The sequence below is a fragment of the Talpa europaea genome, assembly GCF_964194135.1.
Source record: "Talpa europaea genome assembly, chromosome: 5".
Lineage (NCBI taxonomy): Eukaryota > Metazoa > Chordata > Mammalia > Eulipotyphla > Talpidae > Talpa > Talpa europaea.
The window spans coordinates 59190959-59206177 of NC_140071.1; the positions used below are offsets into that span (position 1 = coordinate 59190959).

Sequence of the window (15219 nt, forward strand, 5' to 3'; positions counted from 1 at the left end):
AGCAATAGAATGATTCCCAGCAAATATTTCCATTTTAAAATTATCCGTATGGCATTCAAGTGAAGGGCAGAGTTAAGGGGAGAAAGATTGGAAGTATTAGTCTCTAGGCAAAATATGGGAGAAAAGGAGATAAATGAGACAGATACTAAGGAAAATGCAGTCTGCAGAGAGGCATAACATAGCTGGTATTAATTAATTTCTAACTGTGACTCCATCACTTAACACTCTGTGTGACCTCAAGCATGTATCTCAATCCCTGTAAACCTTCTTTCACTCACCTGTAAAATGAACATAGCAATAGTGCCCAACATACATATGTTTTTAAAGAGTGAAAGAGCTGATTCTTATCAATAACAGTGTCTGACAGATATGTCATCTGATCAGTGTTAACTATTATCTATTGCTATTAATGTTGCTAATATATTGCTATAATATAGTATCATTATAATTATTATATTAACAATAATATGCAATATACTTATACTATTAATAATTATACTATATAATGCAACACAGCAGGTAATTATTGTTAATATATTATATATTATTATTCATATCTCTAGTACTTGTAGCCTGATTAGAGGGATTACAGATGGTTGTCCTGGTGGTGATAGTCCCAGGAAACATAGGAAGTAATGTGTTTGGGGGTCTAGGGAAAGAGAAGTGTATATTATGAATTCTAGACTGAGGCAACTCTGAAACTTCCCAATGGAATTTTCCATGATTAGTTGGCTGTAACAGTATATAGATAAGGATTTTGGATAAAGATCAGGGTTGTGTTTTTGTTTGTTTGTTTGCTTGCTTTTTTGTTTTTAAAGAGTGCTTAAAGTCACTGGTTTGGATACATTTAGCAGGAAGTCTTTAGGTCAGAAGTAAGAAAAACTTGGGAAGCTGAGAGCAAATTTGAACCCCAGCATCTAGGCATGGTGGAGAACACAAGGTCTGGTGTGGAATACCTTCCAGTCCTTCAGCAAGAAGAAATGATTCAGCTCTGATACGGGCATGAGCGGATGATGTTCTTGTGTCCTCAAAGAATTCCACCAGCTGTTCAAATTGTCAGGCTCAAACCAGGGTAGAGAATGGCTGAAAGAATATTCTTTAGTAAATATTGGAATCATTACCAGCCAAGTGTGTGGCCTCAAATTGTTACCATCTAGGAATAGCTTTTCATTGCTGCACAGGACCTTACCAGCTTTGCACGTTCTTGTATACTGAAGAAAATGGGTGCTCTGAATACCTTGATGTGATATCTGTCCTCCTGTAATGTTCTTGAGAGATTGGAATGTGGGGATGTTGAGTGAGGTGTGTGCTAACCCCTCCCCTGTGTGACACAGAAATCTCAATATGCAAGCACCAACTAAACAGAAGTGGGTAAGCCTACTCATTCCTCAGTGAGATTTGAGCCCTATTTTGCTGTAAACCTATTAGAGACTGTGATTCCAATCTGTTGACAAAATTAAGATCTCTGAAGGTGAGGTACCTAACTACCTCTTCCCAGCCTCAGAGAAAGGGAGTTCTGAAAGATAGAAGATTCCATGTTGCTTTAGAGGCTTTTTCCTGCCGATTGGTCAATATTCTCACAGATTCTAGATTCTTGGCAGATTGGATGTTAGTAGTAATTCCTTCTCATCCCAATTTAAATACAAATCATCATTAGGAGACTGCCAAATTTGCAGTAAATCACTTCCCAGAGCAAGTAAAAACATTCCTGTAAAGAAAACCAAGGAAATTTACCTATCAGAGGACACATATTTCACCCCCATAGAGGTTTGTATTTTACTCTTAAGTTTTTTTTTTTATTTATTTATACCCCTTTTAGGAATTTCTTAAGTGAAGCAATTCTTCTCTTATAGTACACCAAAAACCACTAAATTAACCTGCAGGTAAAAACACCCTATTGTGCATTTGTTCTTAAGACTCTGAATTGAGGGAGTAATTTATCCTCTTAAACTCAAAATAAATTATACACAGTTCTGCATCACAGTTAGTAGTCATTAGACACTATCTCCATATTGTAAAGGTATGTGACAATTCCCAAAATTAAGAAATTGAAATACTGAAGAATGAAAGCATGGCAGGAACTCTTTCCATATTTTATCTCTCCCAATGGTTAAGCACATTAATCAAAAATTCTTTGTTAACTATGCTCTGTCTGGGTAGTCCCTAATTTTGATGAAATTCCAGATTTCTGCCTGATCTATTTCAGATTGCCCTTAGCCTTTGTAGGAAACGTAGTAACAGTTTCATTTTAGCAAGAAACTTTAAGTAATTACTGGGTATTTGGGAGAACCAACTTCCTTATTTTTATAATATAAAGAAATAGACTTGATTGTCAATATGTAATATTGTGAAGAGTGTGGACAAGTGGACATTTTTCCTATATGACTTGTGAACATCTGAACTGCTGTAGCCTATTAAAGGAAAAAATGCACACAATTTAAGATTTATTCTATTTTCAGAAATAAAAGCACTAGTCAGTAAGAATGTTTTAATAAATGTTTTTTTTTTATGAAACTCCATCATTATATATCATTCAGTAAAGGACTGTTTGAATAAATATTGGTACTGTCTTCCTGCAAAATCTTATCTATTTAAAAATTGCACTAGATTTCTATGCAGTAACAGAAAAATTATCATGATTTTCTCTAAGAGGATTTTGTGTAATATGAACTCTTACTTTTTTATTTAAAAAAGAACGCAGGGCCTCTCCTGGTGGTGCAGGTGGTTGAGCACCACACTGTGAAGCTGTCCATAGCCTCTGCAGTGCCAGTTCGATCCCAACTGGCCAGAGAGGGTCCCACATGGCGCAGTAGACCCCTCCTGTTGCTCCCGCTGCTCCCCTCAGCAGTGTATTTCAGTCAGTCTGCCTGTGGTGAATCCTCTCACCCTCCTGCACATCTGGCCTATACCCTGGTTCTTGTATAAAAAATAAAACTAAAATAAATCTTTAAAAAATAATAAATAAATAAGAAGGCAATTCTCCCTATGCAGCAGTATATGTGTGTGTGTGTGGTGTTCATATGTGTACACGTGTGCTTCTTTGTATCTGTTGGTAAAATTACAAGAAAAGGGGTAGAAATAATGGAAAGGAAAAGACAATAAGCTTTTTTATATATTTACTTCTGTGTCAGTTGATTGCTAAATTGAGAATATATAATTTTTAAAATAAAAAGTAAATAATAAAAGAAAATCATTGGATAGAAATGCTTATTGTCAACTGTAAAATTATCTTCCCATTTAAACACACAAAAAAATCTGAATTTAACCAATGCCTATTGTTTTAATCCAACCAGTGTCTGAACTCAGCCTTTATAGAACAAAATATAGCTTTCTCTCAACACACTGTGTTTGCCTTGGTCACAGACTCTTAAATAAATAGGTTGTGCTTATTCAAATCCTGGATAAGAAATCATTTTTCAAATATATACACTACCCCTCACAGTACTCAGAATTTCTCTCTTTAGGGCTTCAGATGTTTTGTTGCTATCACACTAGAAAGTGGGATGAGGACTAGCAAAAACTGGACTCATTAAAACTCTAACTTTTCTCTGAGACTCTGCTGCCTTAGGTAGGATTATTTAGTATCATTTACAATTTCACCAGTTTATCTTTCACTATTATAAAAAATGGTTTACAATTATTGAAAAATGTCCTATCAATGTTTCAACAAATCTTCATCCAAAGAGTAGATAGAACATATTGCATTTCTGAGAGAATATTTGTAATAATAATTATAATAAAAAGTCATTGTCAAATTCAAAGTGGTACTGTACAAGATCTCTGTTCAGTTTTTATGTTCCTGTGAGTCTGTGTTCAGTTCTATTGTGAACAGTAATTTATGAAAGAAAACCCGCAATTTTTTTGACCAGAAAATTGGAAAACCACCCATAATCATTTTCATGTGCACATCTCATTTTCTAACTATCCATAATAAGTTTAGCAAAAAAATTTACCTTTTTGAAAATACACCAATTGATTATTTTCTTCCTACCAAATGCATGCTTGGTGAACAAATTAAGTTGTAATTGATTCCCCACCCATGGTTACATTACGCAGATGTAATGTTCTTTTAGACATCAGACACAAATAGATTAAACCTTGCTGCCTGCTCAGAGATTTGGTCTAAATGGAAATAGGTTTTTCTGGAACTACAGAATTTCTACTTCATCTGCTCAGCCAATAGTTGGTCAGAGCACGACTCTGGTTAGAAATAAGCAACAGGCTTCCTGTATCCATGAACAGAAAACAAGGCAGTGCATGAGCCTCGGAGAAACACGGGTTACTTTTGAAGAAAAGCAGCACCGGGCAACCTGTGAGCAGCATATGTCTGATTATCTGACATGTTCTTGCCAGCGTTCTCAAGCATGCTGGTCTGACTACTAAGATTTGTTTTTACTTCCTGCCTTTTGGATAAAATGAGTTTGCCAACCAGCTGTGAGTACCTAACTCTGGAGAAGGTGGCTAGATTCCGAAGCGCATATGTTCATGGATCACCTTATGCAATCAACAAGCCAATTGACATTAAGCCACAGAGGAGACGGTAACTGCTTTCCTTTCTTCTAGCTGTGTGTCAGTGAAAATATGTTTTGTTACTCTTTGGAAGCTGCTTTGGAGGTCTGTTGAGCTGGGAGGATCAGGGTGAAAGGTTAGTTTTAAAATTCAGTTAGAAAAAAATTAACCAAAGAGGATAGCTGGCATATCCAGTTTCAGAATCTGTAGATGTAAAAGTTTGAAAGATTGTCAGTTGTGTTGTCATCAGAATTATCCAAGATGAATACTGGATTTAGCTAAATAATGGATATATTTATTAATGGCTCTTTTTTACCAGATACCCAGTGTCTCATAATTAACACATAATATTCTTTAATGCCACTGTGCAATATGTCTGTTACAATTCTACAAAAAACATAAATCATTTCTCTGGTCATGATGGAGGCCGAAATAGAGAGAGATTTACCTATAAAAATGTTTCTAGATGAGTGTTCCAGAATTCTGCTAACTCATTGTCTTATTCTCCTTCCTCCACACATACTCTACAGACAAATTCATATTATATCATTAGAAATTCAACATTGAACTCATCGTTTTCATTACAAGGAGAAAGTGTGTGCACTCAGGAGCCCTTTCTACCTTGTGAACCTTTTGCAGTTTCAACATGTGGATGATATATTTGTTTAATGAGTCCAAAAATCATCACTGGGTTTGGTTTTATTATACAAAGTCATTTTATTCAGCCCTTCACAATGAACTTCAGAAGTATTTTGTAAGGATGTTCTTAGTCTCTCTGTAAAAACACTAGTTCTCCCAAATCCTATGAATTCCTAGGATAAAAATCCAAAATTCTAAAATCAATGTATTTTACAGAAAAATTACCCTCTTACTCTTCTAGTTTTCTTTTTCTAATTCCACCACATCCCCATATAAAAAACACATTTTTCCAGATTGGATCTTATTATAAAAGTGAAGAAATACTCAGATACTTGAATGATTTTTTTTAAGAAAAAAAAAATTCCAAACCATTAGAATTGCCTTGGAGTTAGTTTTTCACACATCACACACACACTTAATTTGATGCAATGAGCTTTTTTTAAAAATGTTTGCAGAAGAAAATGTTATATATTTTTTAGATTATCAAAACTTTTCTGTCTAACTCTAGCATCATTTGAATTTATAACAGGATAGCAACAACTAACAATTATTTTAAGGTACATTCAGGAAAATGCATCTTAGACACCTAACATGATTCTGTCGCCTCACTCTGTAATTAGTAGTATGAGACTCCAAACCCACCATGTTGTCCAATCCATGGGTAAATGCTACGCTCCTATTCATATTACCTTATTACTTTTTGTGCTTCAAAGCTATCAATTTTCTCTTTAAGTGAGTGGAATTATGTGAACTGATGTGGATAGGCAGATAGTGTGGATTCTTAGCGAAACTGTTATACACAGGCATCACAAGTTGGGCATCACAGTATACTTTGCAACCAAATATTCTTGCAAGACATTTGACAAAAACCAGTATTTTTTAGTACAGACAATGGAATTTGTAAAAATACCAGGTGCAACTTTCTTTAGTATATAACATTTCTTTTACTCAGTAAGTAAATCAAATAAATAGTCTTTTGTTTTAACGATGTTTAATCATTATATTGAGCACTTTTATTCATTGGAAGTATAAACATGGCAGCAAAGATATAATGAAAACCATGATTGGAGCAACTAAATGACTGAGGACCCCAATCATAATGTCTTTTTATTCCATTACCCATTTTTTAAAGTTACAAATTTTTAAAAACTTTGTTTGGGCTTCTTTTTAGTATGCTGAGAAAGCAATAGGTCTGAAATAGTGGTGGTCATCATCCTAGAGTCACTAAAGTCAACCTTAAGTTAAATAGTGCATTTTTCAGGATGCTTGCTGGAAATTGTCTAAGATATTTGCTTTTCTAATTACTATAATTGCTAGATGGAAGGAAGGAAGGAAGGGAGGAAGGTGAATGTGAGAGGAAGGAGAGAGAAAAAGAAACCTAAAAAAGAGCTACATGTTGATGCTTTAACCCATTCAGTGAAACATTTTGATAGGAAGCATAAGATTGAGATGATTAGAAAGTAATCTGGTTTTTCATTAATTAGGGAGAATAAAGGAGGAGTCTAATCACATATGAAAAAAATATATCTCAGTTTAAATCCAAGTCTATCTTTGTACAATAATGACTTCCTGAATGAACAGCATGCTGTCTTGGAACACAGGGAAATAATTTCCAAATTGAAAATTAGCTATATTAGATGTGTGAGCACAGGGTCCTTGATTTAGTAGTTCTGAATTCGTATTTCAAGAGCAGCAATTAAGATGTTGACAATGCAGTTAAAACTACAAATCTTAATTAAGCTCGATGTTGAAGAGAGTGTCAATCTTACCATCTGTGAGCCTAATGATTTTCTATATTTATAATTTTTAAAATTTTCCCTTCTAATTTGTTAGAACTCTCACAAATTCTGGAGCTTTATTTTTTGTGTGTGTGTTTTAATTTTATAAGAAGTATAGTTTCCTTTTAATTTTATTAAACTGTACACTCTCAATTTTAATACCTAAAAAAATGAACAATCAGATTTAATCTGTCTTTTCCACCCCTTTCTCATGCAGGTTGACAGGTTTTTGAATGTGTTCATCTTTACATTTGAGTGTTTGGTGTAGAGCTCCGCACAGATCAGACAATAAATGTTTGTTTAATAAGTAAATGTTGAAAAAAACATCTGTTGCCCATCATGGCAGTCCATGTGTATTACTTCCCTTGGTGGCATGGTGTGGAGTTGTTGGCAAGACATTGACCTCTGCTGTTCTGATCAGCGGAGCTTCCTTTATTTCCTGATAGCAGCTGTATACAATGATGACGGTAGACCGCGGGCTTAAGTGGTGGGGATCATGTCTTTTGTTATGACCAGGTTACCAAAGCAGAATCTGAGATTCCTGCCTGTATTCATAAATTGAAGTATAGAGCTTTACATAGTAGAAAGGAGGAGAAATAGTCATTCTTGGGTGGGGTTGGAGGGGCCAGAGGAGAACTCCTAGGGTGAAGAAAATGCAACTGTATAAAATGTGATGGAAGCAAAAACATTCATAAGGTCTGTTACAGAATTTTGAACTATAAATGCAGTTTCTGTGTGTCCTGCTAATTTTTTCATTAAAAATAGAAAATTAAAACTGATAGTGTAAAAGAAGTGGATAGGACTCCCCAGGACCCCCAGGTTATGGAAAACATCTGTGCTCCAAGGTTACTACTTCTTATGGCTCAGTACAGTGCTACTTCTCTCCCCAACCCTCTGCTCCCATGTTCAGTGCTTCCAGTCCTTCCCCAGGTCTCCAGGCCCACACTCTCAGCTGGGCTACCTCTTCTTTCTACTTCCTTTCCATATATACTCCCTGCCTTCTTTTTTCCTAAACGCTATAGGTAGGCTTGTTGTCTTTGTTTCCTGTGAGATCAGAAAAGAAAAAAGAGGAAGCACGTATAAAGAGCCAGAAGTCAAGGGTGAATGCAGTAAGTTTGAGTTTATGTTAATTAATTGCCTGTTTTCTCCTTGGAGAGACTACAAATTTGTTCACTTAGATTTCTGACCATCAAGTTACTGATTTGCTCATAAGGTATATTAGTTTTCTAGAGCTTCCATTACAAAATGCTACAAGATGGGTGGATTATGCAGCTGAAAACTGTTCTCAAAGTTTTGGAGGCTGGAGATCTGAAATCAATGTATCACCAGGTTTGGTTTCCCTGGAGACCTCTTTTCTTGGCCTGTAGATGCTATCTTCTCTCTGTGTCCTCATGTACCCCTGGTGTCCAAATTTCCTCCTGTGATAAGAACAACAGCCAAATTGGATTAAGGCCCAAGCTAATGGCCTCTTTGATTACCTTTTAAAGGCCCTATCTCAGATAAAGCCCCATTCTGAAGCACTCGGGGTTAGGGCTTCAAAATACGAATTTCGGGGTGATGTAATTCAGTGCATGGTGAATTATATCCATAGAAGTGATTTGTACCCTGTAAGAGGGCAGTAAGAACAGAATATGATTCCTGAATGATCTGTGACTTTTTGTTTATAAGTATGTATTCCATCAATGGACTATTTACCACTTTCTGTACCAAAGGAAAATAATTACACATTCAAGCAATAAATTTTCAAGTAAAGAATATTTACCTCTTTCTGAACCAAAGGGATATTTATCCCTTTATGTACCAAAGGAAACAATTACGCATTGTGAGCAATAAATCGTCTTCAAGTACAATCACTTACTTGAAATCTATAATCATTCAGACAGGGCCTTATCAACATTTGCTTTTGTGTAGTCTTGCTTTTTTTTAAAGTGGCTATTAAATTAATCATCAATAAACCAGTGGTTCTCAACTGGGGTGATTTTACCCCAGGGACATTTGGCAATGTATAGGCACATTTTTGATTGTCACAGATGGGGGTATAAATGTTTTTAACTAGGTAGAGGATGGGGGTGCTGTTAATGATCCCATAATACACAGAACAGCCCCTTACAACCAAAATCTATTCAATCCATAATCCCAGCAATGCTGCAGATGAGATACCCTTACGTAAGCAATTTGGTTAGGGGACTACTTTGAACCCTCTTTGAAAGTCCTCATTTATATCCATGCAATTGATATTTTTTATGTATTCATAAAAATACTTTATTATCTTTCTCCTGATAAACAGTAGATAATGCTTTCTTAGCCTGGTTAAAAATAAACAACTGCTGCATTTTTTAAACAGTCTAAAATATCCGTGATTCAAACTGTCTTGTCTTTTGATTTGTCTGAATTAGTGGCTTTATTGCATTGTCAGAGCCTATTATTCTTCCAGTAGAGGTACTACTAAGATTTCATTACAGAAAGCTGAATAAATGATCTAATACATTCTTGTAGCTCTAGGCTAGTTGCTAAGCATTGATCTGCTTTTTAAGGTGATGTGAAAAATGCTAGGTAAAATTACACAGAAGATAACATATATATATATATTTAAGATTTATTTATTTTATACAAGAATTGGGGTACAGGCCAGATGCGCAGGAGGGTGAGAGGATTCACCAGAGACAGAGCAGGGAACAGAATAGGCAGACTGACTGAAATACACTGCTGAGGGGAGCAGCGGGCAAGACAGGAGAGGTCTGCTTCACCATGGGGGATTCTCGCTGCCTGGCATGGGATGGAACCCACACTGCAGAGGCTGTGGGCAGCTTTACAGTGTGGCGCTCAACCGCCTGCACCACCAGGGAGGCCCAGGATAACATATATTAAGTGACCACCCAGCTAGCTCAGTATGAAGAATCTCTGCTGGACCATCAAACTCTGTCCTCAAGTCTACAGCCTGTTGATTGTGAATCTGTGAGTCATGTGGGTTTTCATCATAACCAGCTCATCCTAACAGGAAAGAGCAAATTTCATAATGGAAAACTCTGGGAGAAAAGACAAAGCTTTTCTTGATGAGAGGCCCTTCTTTTCACGAAATGAAACTTCTAGTTGTCTTCAGAACCTTTCTAGTTATCTCCTAGACCTTCTACATGGGGTGAAAATTATTAGTAATAACTAGAATGTGTATTTCCAGCATTTCCAGAGTAGTATATCCAACTGCCTGCTAACTGAATGCTCTCCAGAGAACTCAAACTTAATATACTGTAAACTAAAATTTCCCAGGGACACTCTCCACTTTCATTTCCCTCTGCACAGACCCAGAGTTTATCTTAAATGTTTCCTTTCGATGTGATCTATCATTTGCTGGTGTCATTTGTTACTGCCCTCAATATACCATTATAGGTCAAGACCTTGTCTTCTTTTGCTGAAAGACTACTTATAACCTCATAATTGATCCTGTCTTGTGGAGATCAATTTTCTAAAATTTCATCATGGCACTTCCATGCTTTCTCCAGTAGCTTGCATTGCCTACTAACAAAAGAAAGAAAGAAAAGGTCTAAATTCCAAATGATCACATTCTACTCCCTCCCTCTCTCTCTGTCTTAGAAGTTTATCTCATCACCCATGTATATTCTGCATTGTAGGTACAAAGAAATGCTGCATATTTTTCCTGGAGTTCCCATTCTCCTCTGATTTTGTGATGAATCTAATTATCTTGAAGATCTTTTCCATTAAATCTTTCCTAATCCCGTTTCCCAATGAAAGTTTCTGCCTTAGCTAGATACCCTTCCTTTTCTTATGTTTACCACAAAATTATCTCAATCAGCCTCAATTAATTATATATTTTCTATTTTTCTTCCTCTTTGAAAGAGACATGATAGAGACAGCTGTTTTAGGAAAAAGACTTTGGCAATCGCCCGTGGCATAAATTGTAATGGGAAAGACTGAAGTCCTATCCTAGTGGAAGCAAGTCATGTGAAATCAGATAGGGAGAATTGCATTATAAGTACAAATGCATAAATATGTGATTACAATTGTGAGAACTGTTCAGAAAGGGACACGGGCCAATAAGTCTATATAACTAGGTCCCTAACAAAGTTTGAACATTTGGCTTTTTTAAAAAAATTTATATATTTATACATATAAGAAATGGGGTACAGGACAGAGTTGTAGGGGGCAAGAGGATTCACCAGAAACAGAGTGGGGAATAGAACAGGCAGATTGACCAAAATACACTGTTGAGGGGAGCAGCAGGTGAGTCAGGGGAGGTCTGCTGTACCATGTGGGTAGCTCCCTGGCTGGGGATCGAACTCGTGCTGCAGTGGCTGTGACGAGCTTCATATGTTGTGTCTTAACCCCTCATGCCACGAGGGAGGCCCCAGTTTGAATATTTCGAAAATGTTTCCCTGGGATGATGAGACCTAAAAATGAGTTCTCTATATTCTATAGAGAACTGTGTGACTGAAGTCCTGATGTGAACATTTAAGAAACTAAAAGAATAAAATGCTTGAAATATAATGAAGGGCGTGCGGCGGGGGGAGGAAAGTACTAAAGTAAGGAGTTGGTAAGTGGGGAAACTGTTCTTTTTAGAAAATAAGTTAACCAAATCATCATTTCATTTTGGTGAGAAACACTACATGATTAATTTATTTATTGGAAATGTGATTTCAAAACACATCCTTTGTGTCTTATTGATCATTGAGGCTTTTTCAACACTGAAATAAGCAGCAGGTAATATATTCCAACTGAAGTTAAAAAAAAAAAAAGGTTTGTTTTCCAATCCCTTCCCACCTGCTAAGGATTAATGAAAACAATTGTAAATATTAACCTTTGTCCTTCTACATCAGTTCAGCATTCACCCATCACCTAACTGTACAGTCTTTCCTTTTCCAGAAGGAGTGGAATGTGACTATTTAGAATACTTAAAATGTTTACTGTTAGTGAAGTAGAGGCGACTGCACAATCACAGTGACTTTCATGTATTAGTCACATTTCTACATCCAATTAGAGACAGTGAATTATTTAAACACCCTTTGAGAAGTTTTTCTGATTATTTTTAGCTTTCCATAGCTTTGCTCTTACATCAACAGAATTATGACATAGATAAACTTGTGTTACAAAATTCAAGCTTCCATCATCACTTTTTATTTTACTTTGTAAACTGTGATAAAGGCACTGGTGAAGAATGACATAGCACCTTGCTATCAAAATGATTATATATTGTTCTAGAATTCTGACAAAGGCAAATGCAAAAAAGAAGTGTAGCCAGTCAGTCTACTAACAGCTGTAAAACAAGAGTGATGGCTTTGGACTTAATTCATGACACCATGTTTCCTACAGCCCTAAGAGAAAGATGGCTCCACCAAAGAGAACTTTTCCAGTGGTGGACTGGAGAGAAGTTTGATGAAAAGGAAGTTGCTGGTAGTGAAGGCTAAGAAAATCAGCTTCCCAAACAAGATAGGTTGTGTTCTGGATTTGGAGACACAGTCAGAGCTTCACTCATGCGGTTCTTGGTAGCACATGCTGTTACTCATCCTTCAGTCTTCACCATCCTCTGGGAAACATTCCCTAAATGCCCAGACTATGTTAAGCACCTATTTATATGTTCTTATTGCACCATTATCTCTCTCTTTTTTAAAAGATTTATTTATTTATTTATTTATTTATTTGTTTATTTGTTTATTTGTTTATTTATTTATTTATTTATTTATTTATACAAGCACCGGGTACAGTCAGAAGCGCGGGAGGGTGAGAGAATTCACCAGAGCCAGAGTGGGGAAGAACAGGCAGACTGACGAAATACTCTGCTGAGGGGAGCAGCAGGCACAGCAAGAGAGGTCTGTCACGCCATGTGGGACCCTCACTGGTGGCCAGGGATTATATCGGTGCTGCAGAGGCTGCAGGCAGCTCCGCAGCCCAGCGCTCAACCACTGAGCCCCAGTATCTCTTTTTTAGCAGTTCTCATACTTGTAATCACATGTTCATATATTTTGGTGGCCTCAGAGCCTCCTTCCACATTCAATTATGGGACCTTGGGAACAGGACCTGAGCCTGTGTTCTTAACTACCACATGTCCAGTGCTTTGCACAGGACCTGGTACATCATAGGAATTTAGTCATTTCTTAAAAAATTAATTTTTCTAGCTGAGAATAAGAAAGTAATCAAAGATAGAAAGCAAATGTAATGAGAGAAACATTAAATTAATTCCAACAGCTTCCAAACTTACATCTCAAGCCCTAACCACTCTTCCCATTTAAACTTGTAAGCTACCTGTAATTTTTAGTAAGATGTTTCATGAAACATCTTGTTGAAAGCCTTGTTTTACTCAAAAACTACTCCTATACTGGGCCTCCCCGGTGGCACAGCAGGTTGAGTGGAGTGCTGTGAAGCTGTCTGCAGCCTCTGCAGCACAGGTTCGATTCCCGGCCGGCCAGGGAGATAACCACATGGCATGGCAGACCTCTCCTGCCTCACCTGCTACTCCCTTCAGCAGTGTTTTCCATCAGTCTGCCTGTTCTGTTCCCTGCTGTGTCTCTGGTGAGTCCTCTCACCCTCCTGCACCTCTGGCCTATACCCCAGCTCTTGTATAAATAAATAAAAAAAATCTTAAAAAAATAAACTACTTCTTTACTTAAGTTTCTTAATGAGAAATTCTAATTGATTACTACACATTTTTCCACACTGGAATCATGGGTGTCACCTTTATCACCTCATTTTATTTCAGCCCCCTGTTTCTTCACCCAGTTCTCTTTTATATACTGTTAAATTCTTACATTATTTGCTTCCACTTTGTCTTTCCCAATACTGCACATTAAGGTGCTCGACTCTCAGAGCCTCTTAAATGATCTTCGCACTGTTGCTTTCCATATACAACACCCCCCAAACTTTGTGTTTTTTTGTTAGTTTGTTTTCATTGTTCTAGTGGTGTTTACATTTCTGCAGTTACAGTAAATTGCATCAAAACTCTTTGGGTGATAATCAGTTCCAGAGTTTTACAGTTGATGCCAAGTATAAAAATGCCAGTACTACCTTTGTGGTGTTTTTTCCCTGAGCGATGGCTGAATCAGGAAACAATGGATTTGCCTAATTTGCGTGATGAAAACATTGACAGTTCTCCTAAGATTTCTTATAATGTGAGCTTATAATTGCATGAGAATTTATAAGACACCTGCTCACAAAATGCCTATCAACTTATTATAATACATGAGAGATTGCTGTAAGGATGTGGCATTTAGTCATTGATTTCCAGACAAAGACTGCGAAAAAAGCATATAGAAATGACAGAAGTCTCAAGATATATTTAACAGTCACCGATTATTCAACTTGTCATTGTGATGGACATATAGCTTTTCTAAATTTATAATTGCCCTACTATTCTCCACTCCTCCCCCCTCCACTGGTTTGTGCTGTTTTTCTGAACAACAAATCAGTGAATACTGGTATTCTATGTGCGGTGACTCATGTGAAACTGGAGTTACCATGGTAATTCTTCCTGTATATAACAAGAGCATCATGACTACCAGCAGCTTTCTGTTCTCTTTGAGTTTCTATTTTCTTTCTTTCTTTGTTTCTTTGTGTTTCTCTCTCTCCTTTCTCCTTTTTATTTTAGGAATCCAGTGATTGTGATACTAACAGGAATATCATCCACTTTTCTTTTCTATTGCTCTTGGTAGGATTACTACTCTGCTAGCAAGGGAGTTCTTGGTCATTTGACTTTCAAGAAATTTTGTGTCTCCCTGATATTTATTTTTTTCCAGTAAAGGGTTTTTTGGGTTTTTTCCCCCCACCTCTGGGGCAAAAATAATTTGAATCCTAAGGGTGTTAGCTGTCACAGATCCATTACCGTGTATTTGGTAGAAGCAGGACTTTTCTGCCCTGAGGTTGCTGTTGTCTCAAAACAGAGTAGAAAAGTTAAAGCTAACTTTCACTTCGTGGCCAAATTGACATTTGACCGTGTGTGCCACATGAGACCTTCCATGTCAGAGAACTGGCTATGTTGCTACTGGCATTACAGAATTAAGATACTCAGGGGCTAAGGAGGTTTATACAGACCCATCTATCTCTACAGTCTGTTTGATACATTTTACATGGACTCTGGTTAAGAAGGTACTGCATAAGAATAGTTTAATAGAGTCTCATCATATGAGCACTTAATAATGCAAATTCAAATATACATGCTATGCAAAACAAGGAGAGAGAGAAGTGAGTAAAATAGCAATTTAATTTAGGGTTATTCAACTTTATCCTTTGCCACCGCATTGGATATGTCCATGTCCACTACTAAGGTAGAGGATATGATCATCCTCTCTTC

General features: G+C 36.8%; 1 protein-coding gene across 5 annotated transcripts in view; it reads left to right on the top strand.

The window, feature by feature from the left end:
• PDE4D (phosphodiesterase 4D) overlaps positions 1 to 15219 on the top strand; it is a gene marked incomplete at its 5' end in the record, with an annotated part of 1035071 nt that overhangs the window by 657070 nt on the left and 362782 nt on the right. Inside the window, one exon of one of the 5 annotated variants that reach the window (XM_084234302.1) lies at positions 4416 to 4540. The exons of the other annotated variants lie outside the window; for them this stretch is intronic. Within the exon in view, the coding sequence (XP_084090428.1) occupies positions 4416 to 4540 (125 nt within the window). Of the gene's footprint in view, positions 1 to 4415; positions 4541 to 15219 lie in introns of those variants that run through there. 5 annotated transcript variants of the gene reach the window in all.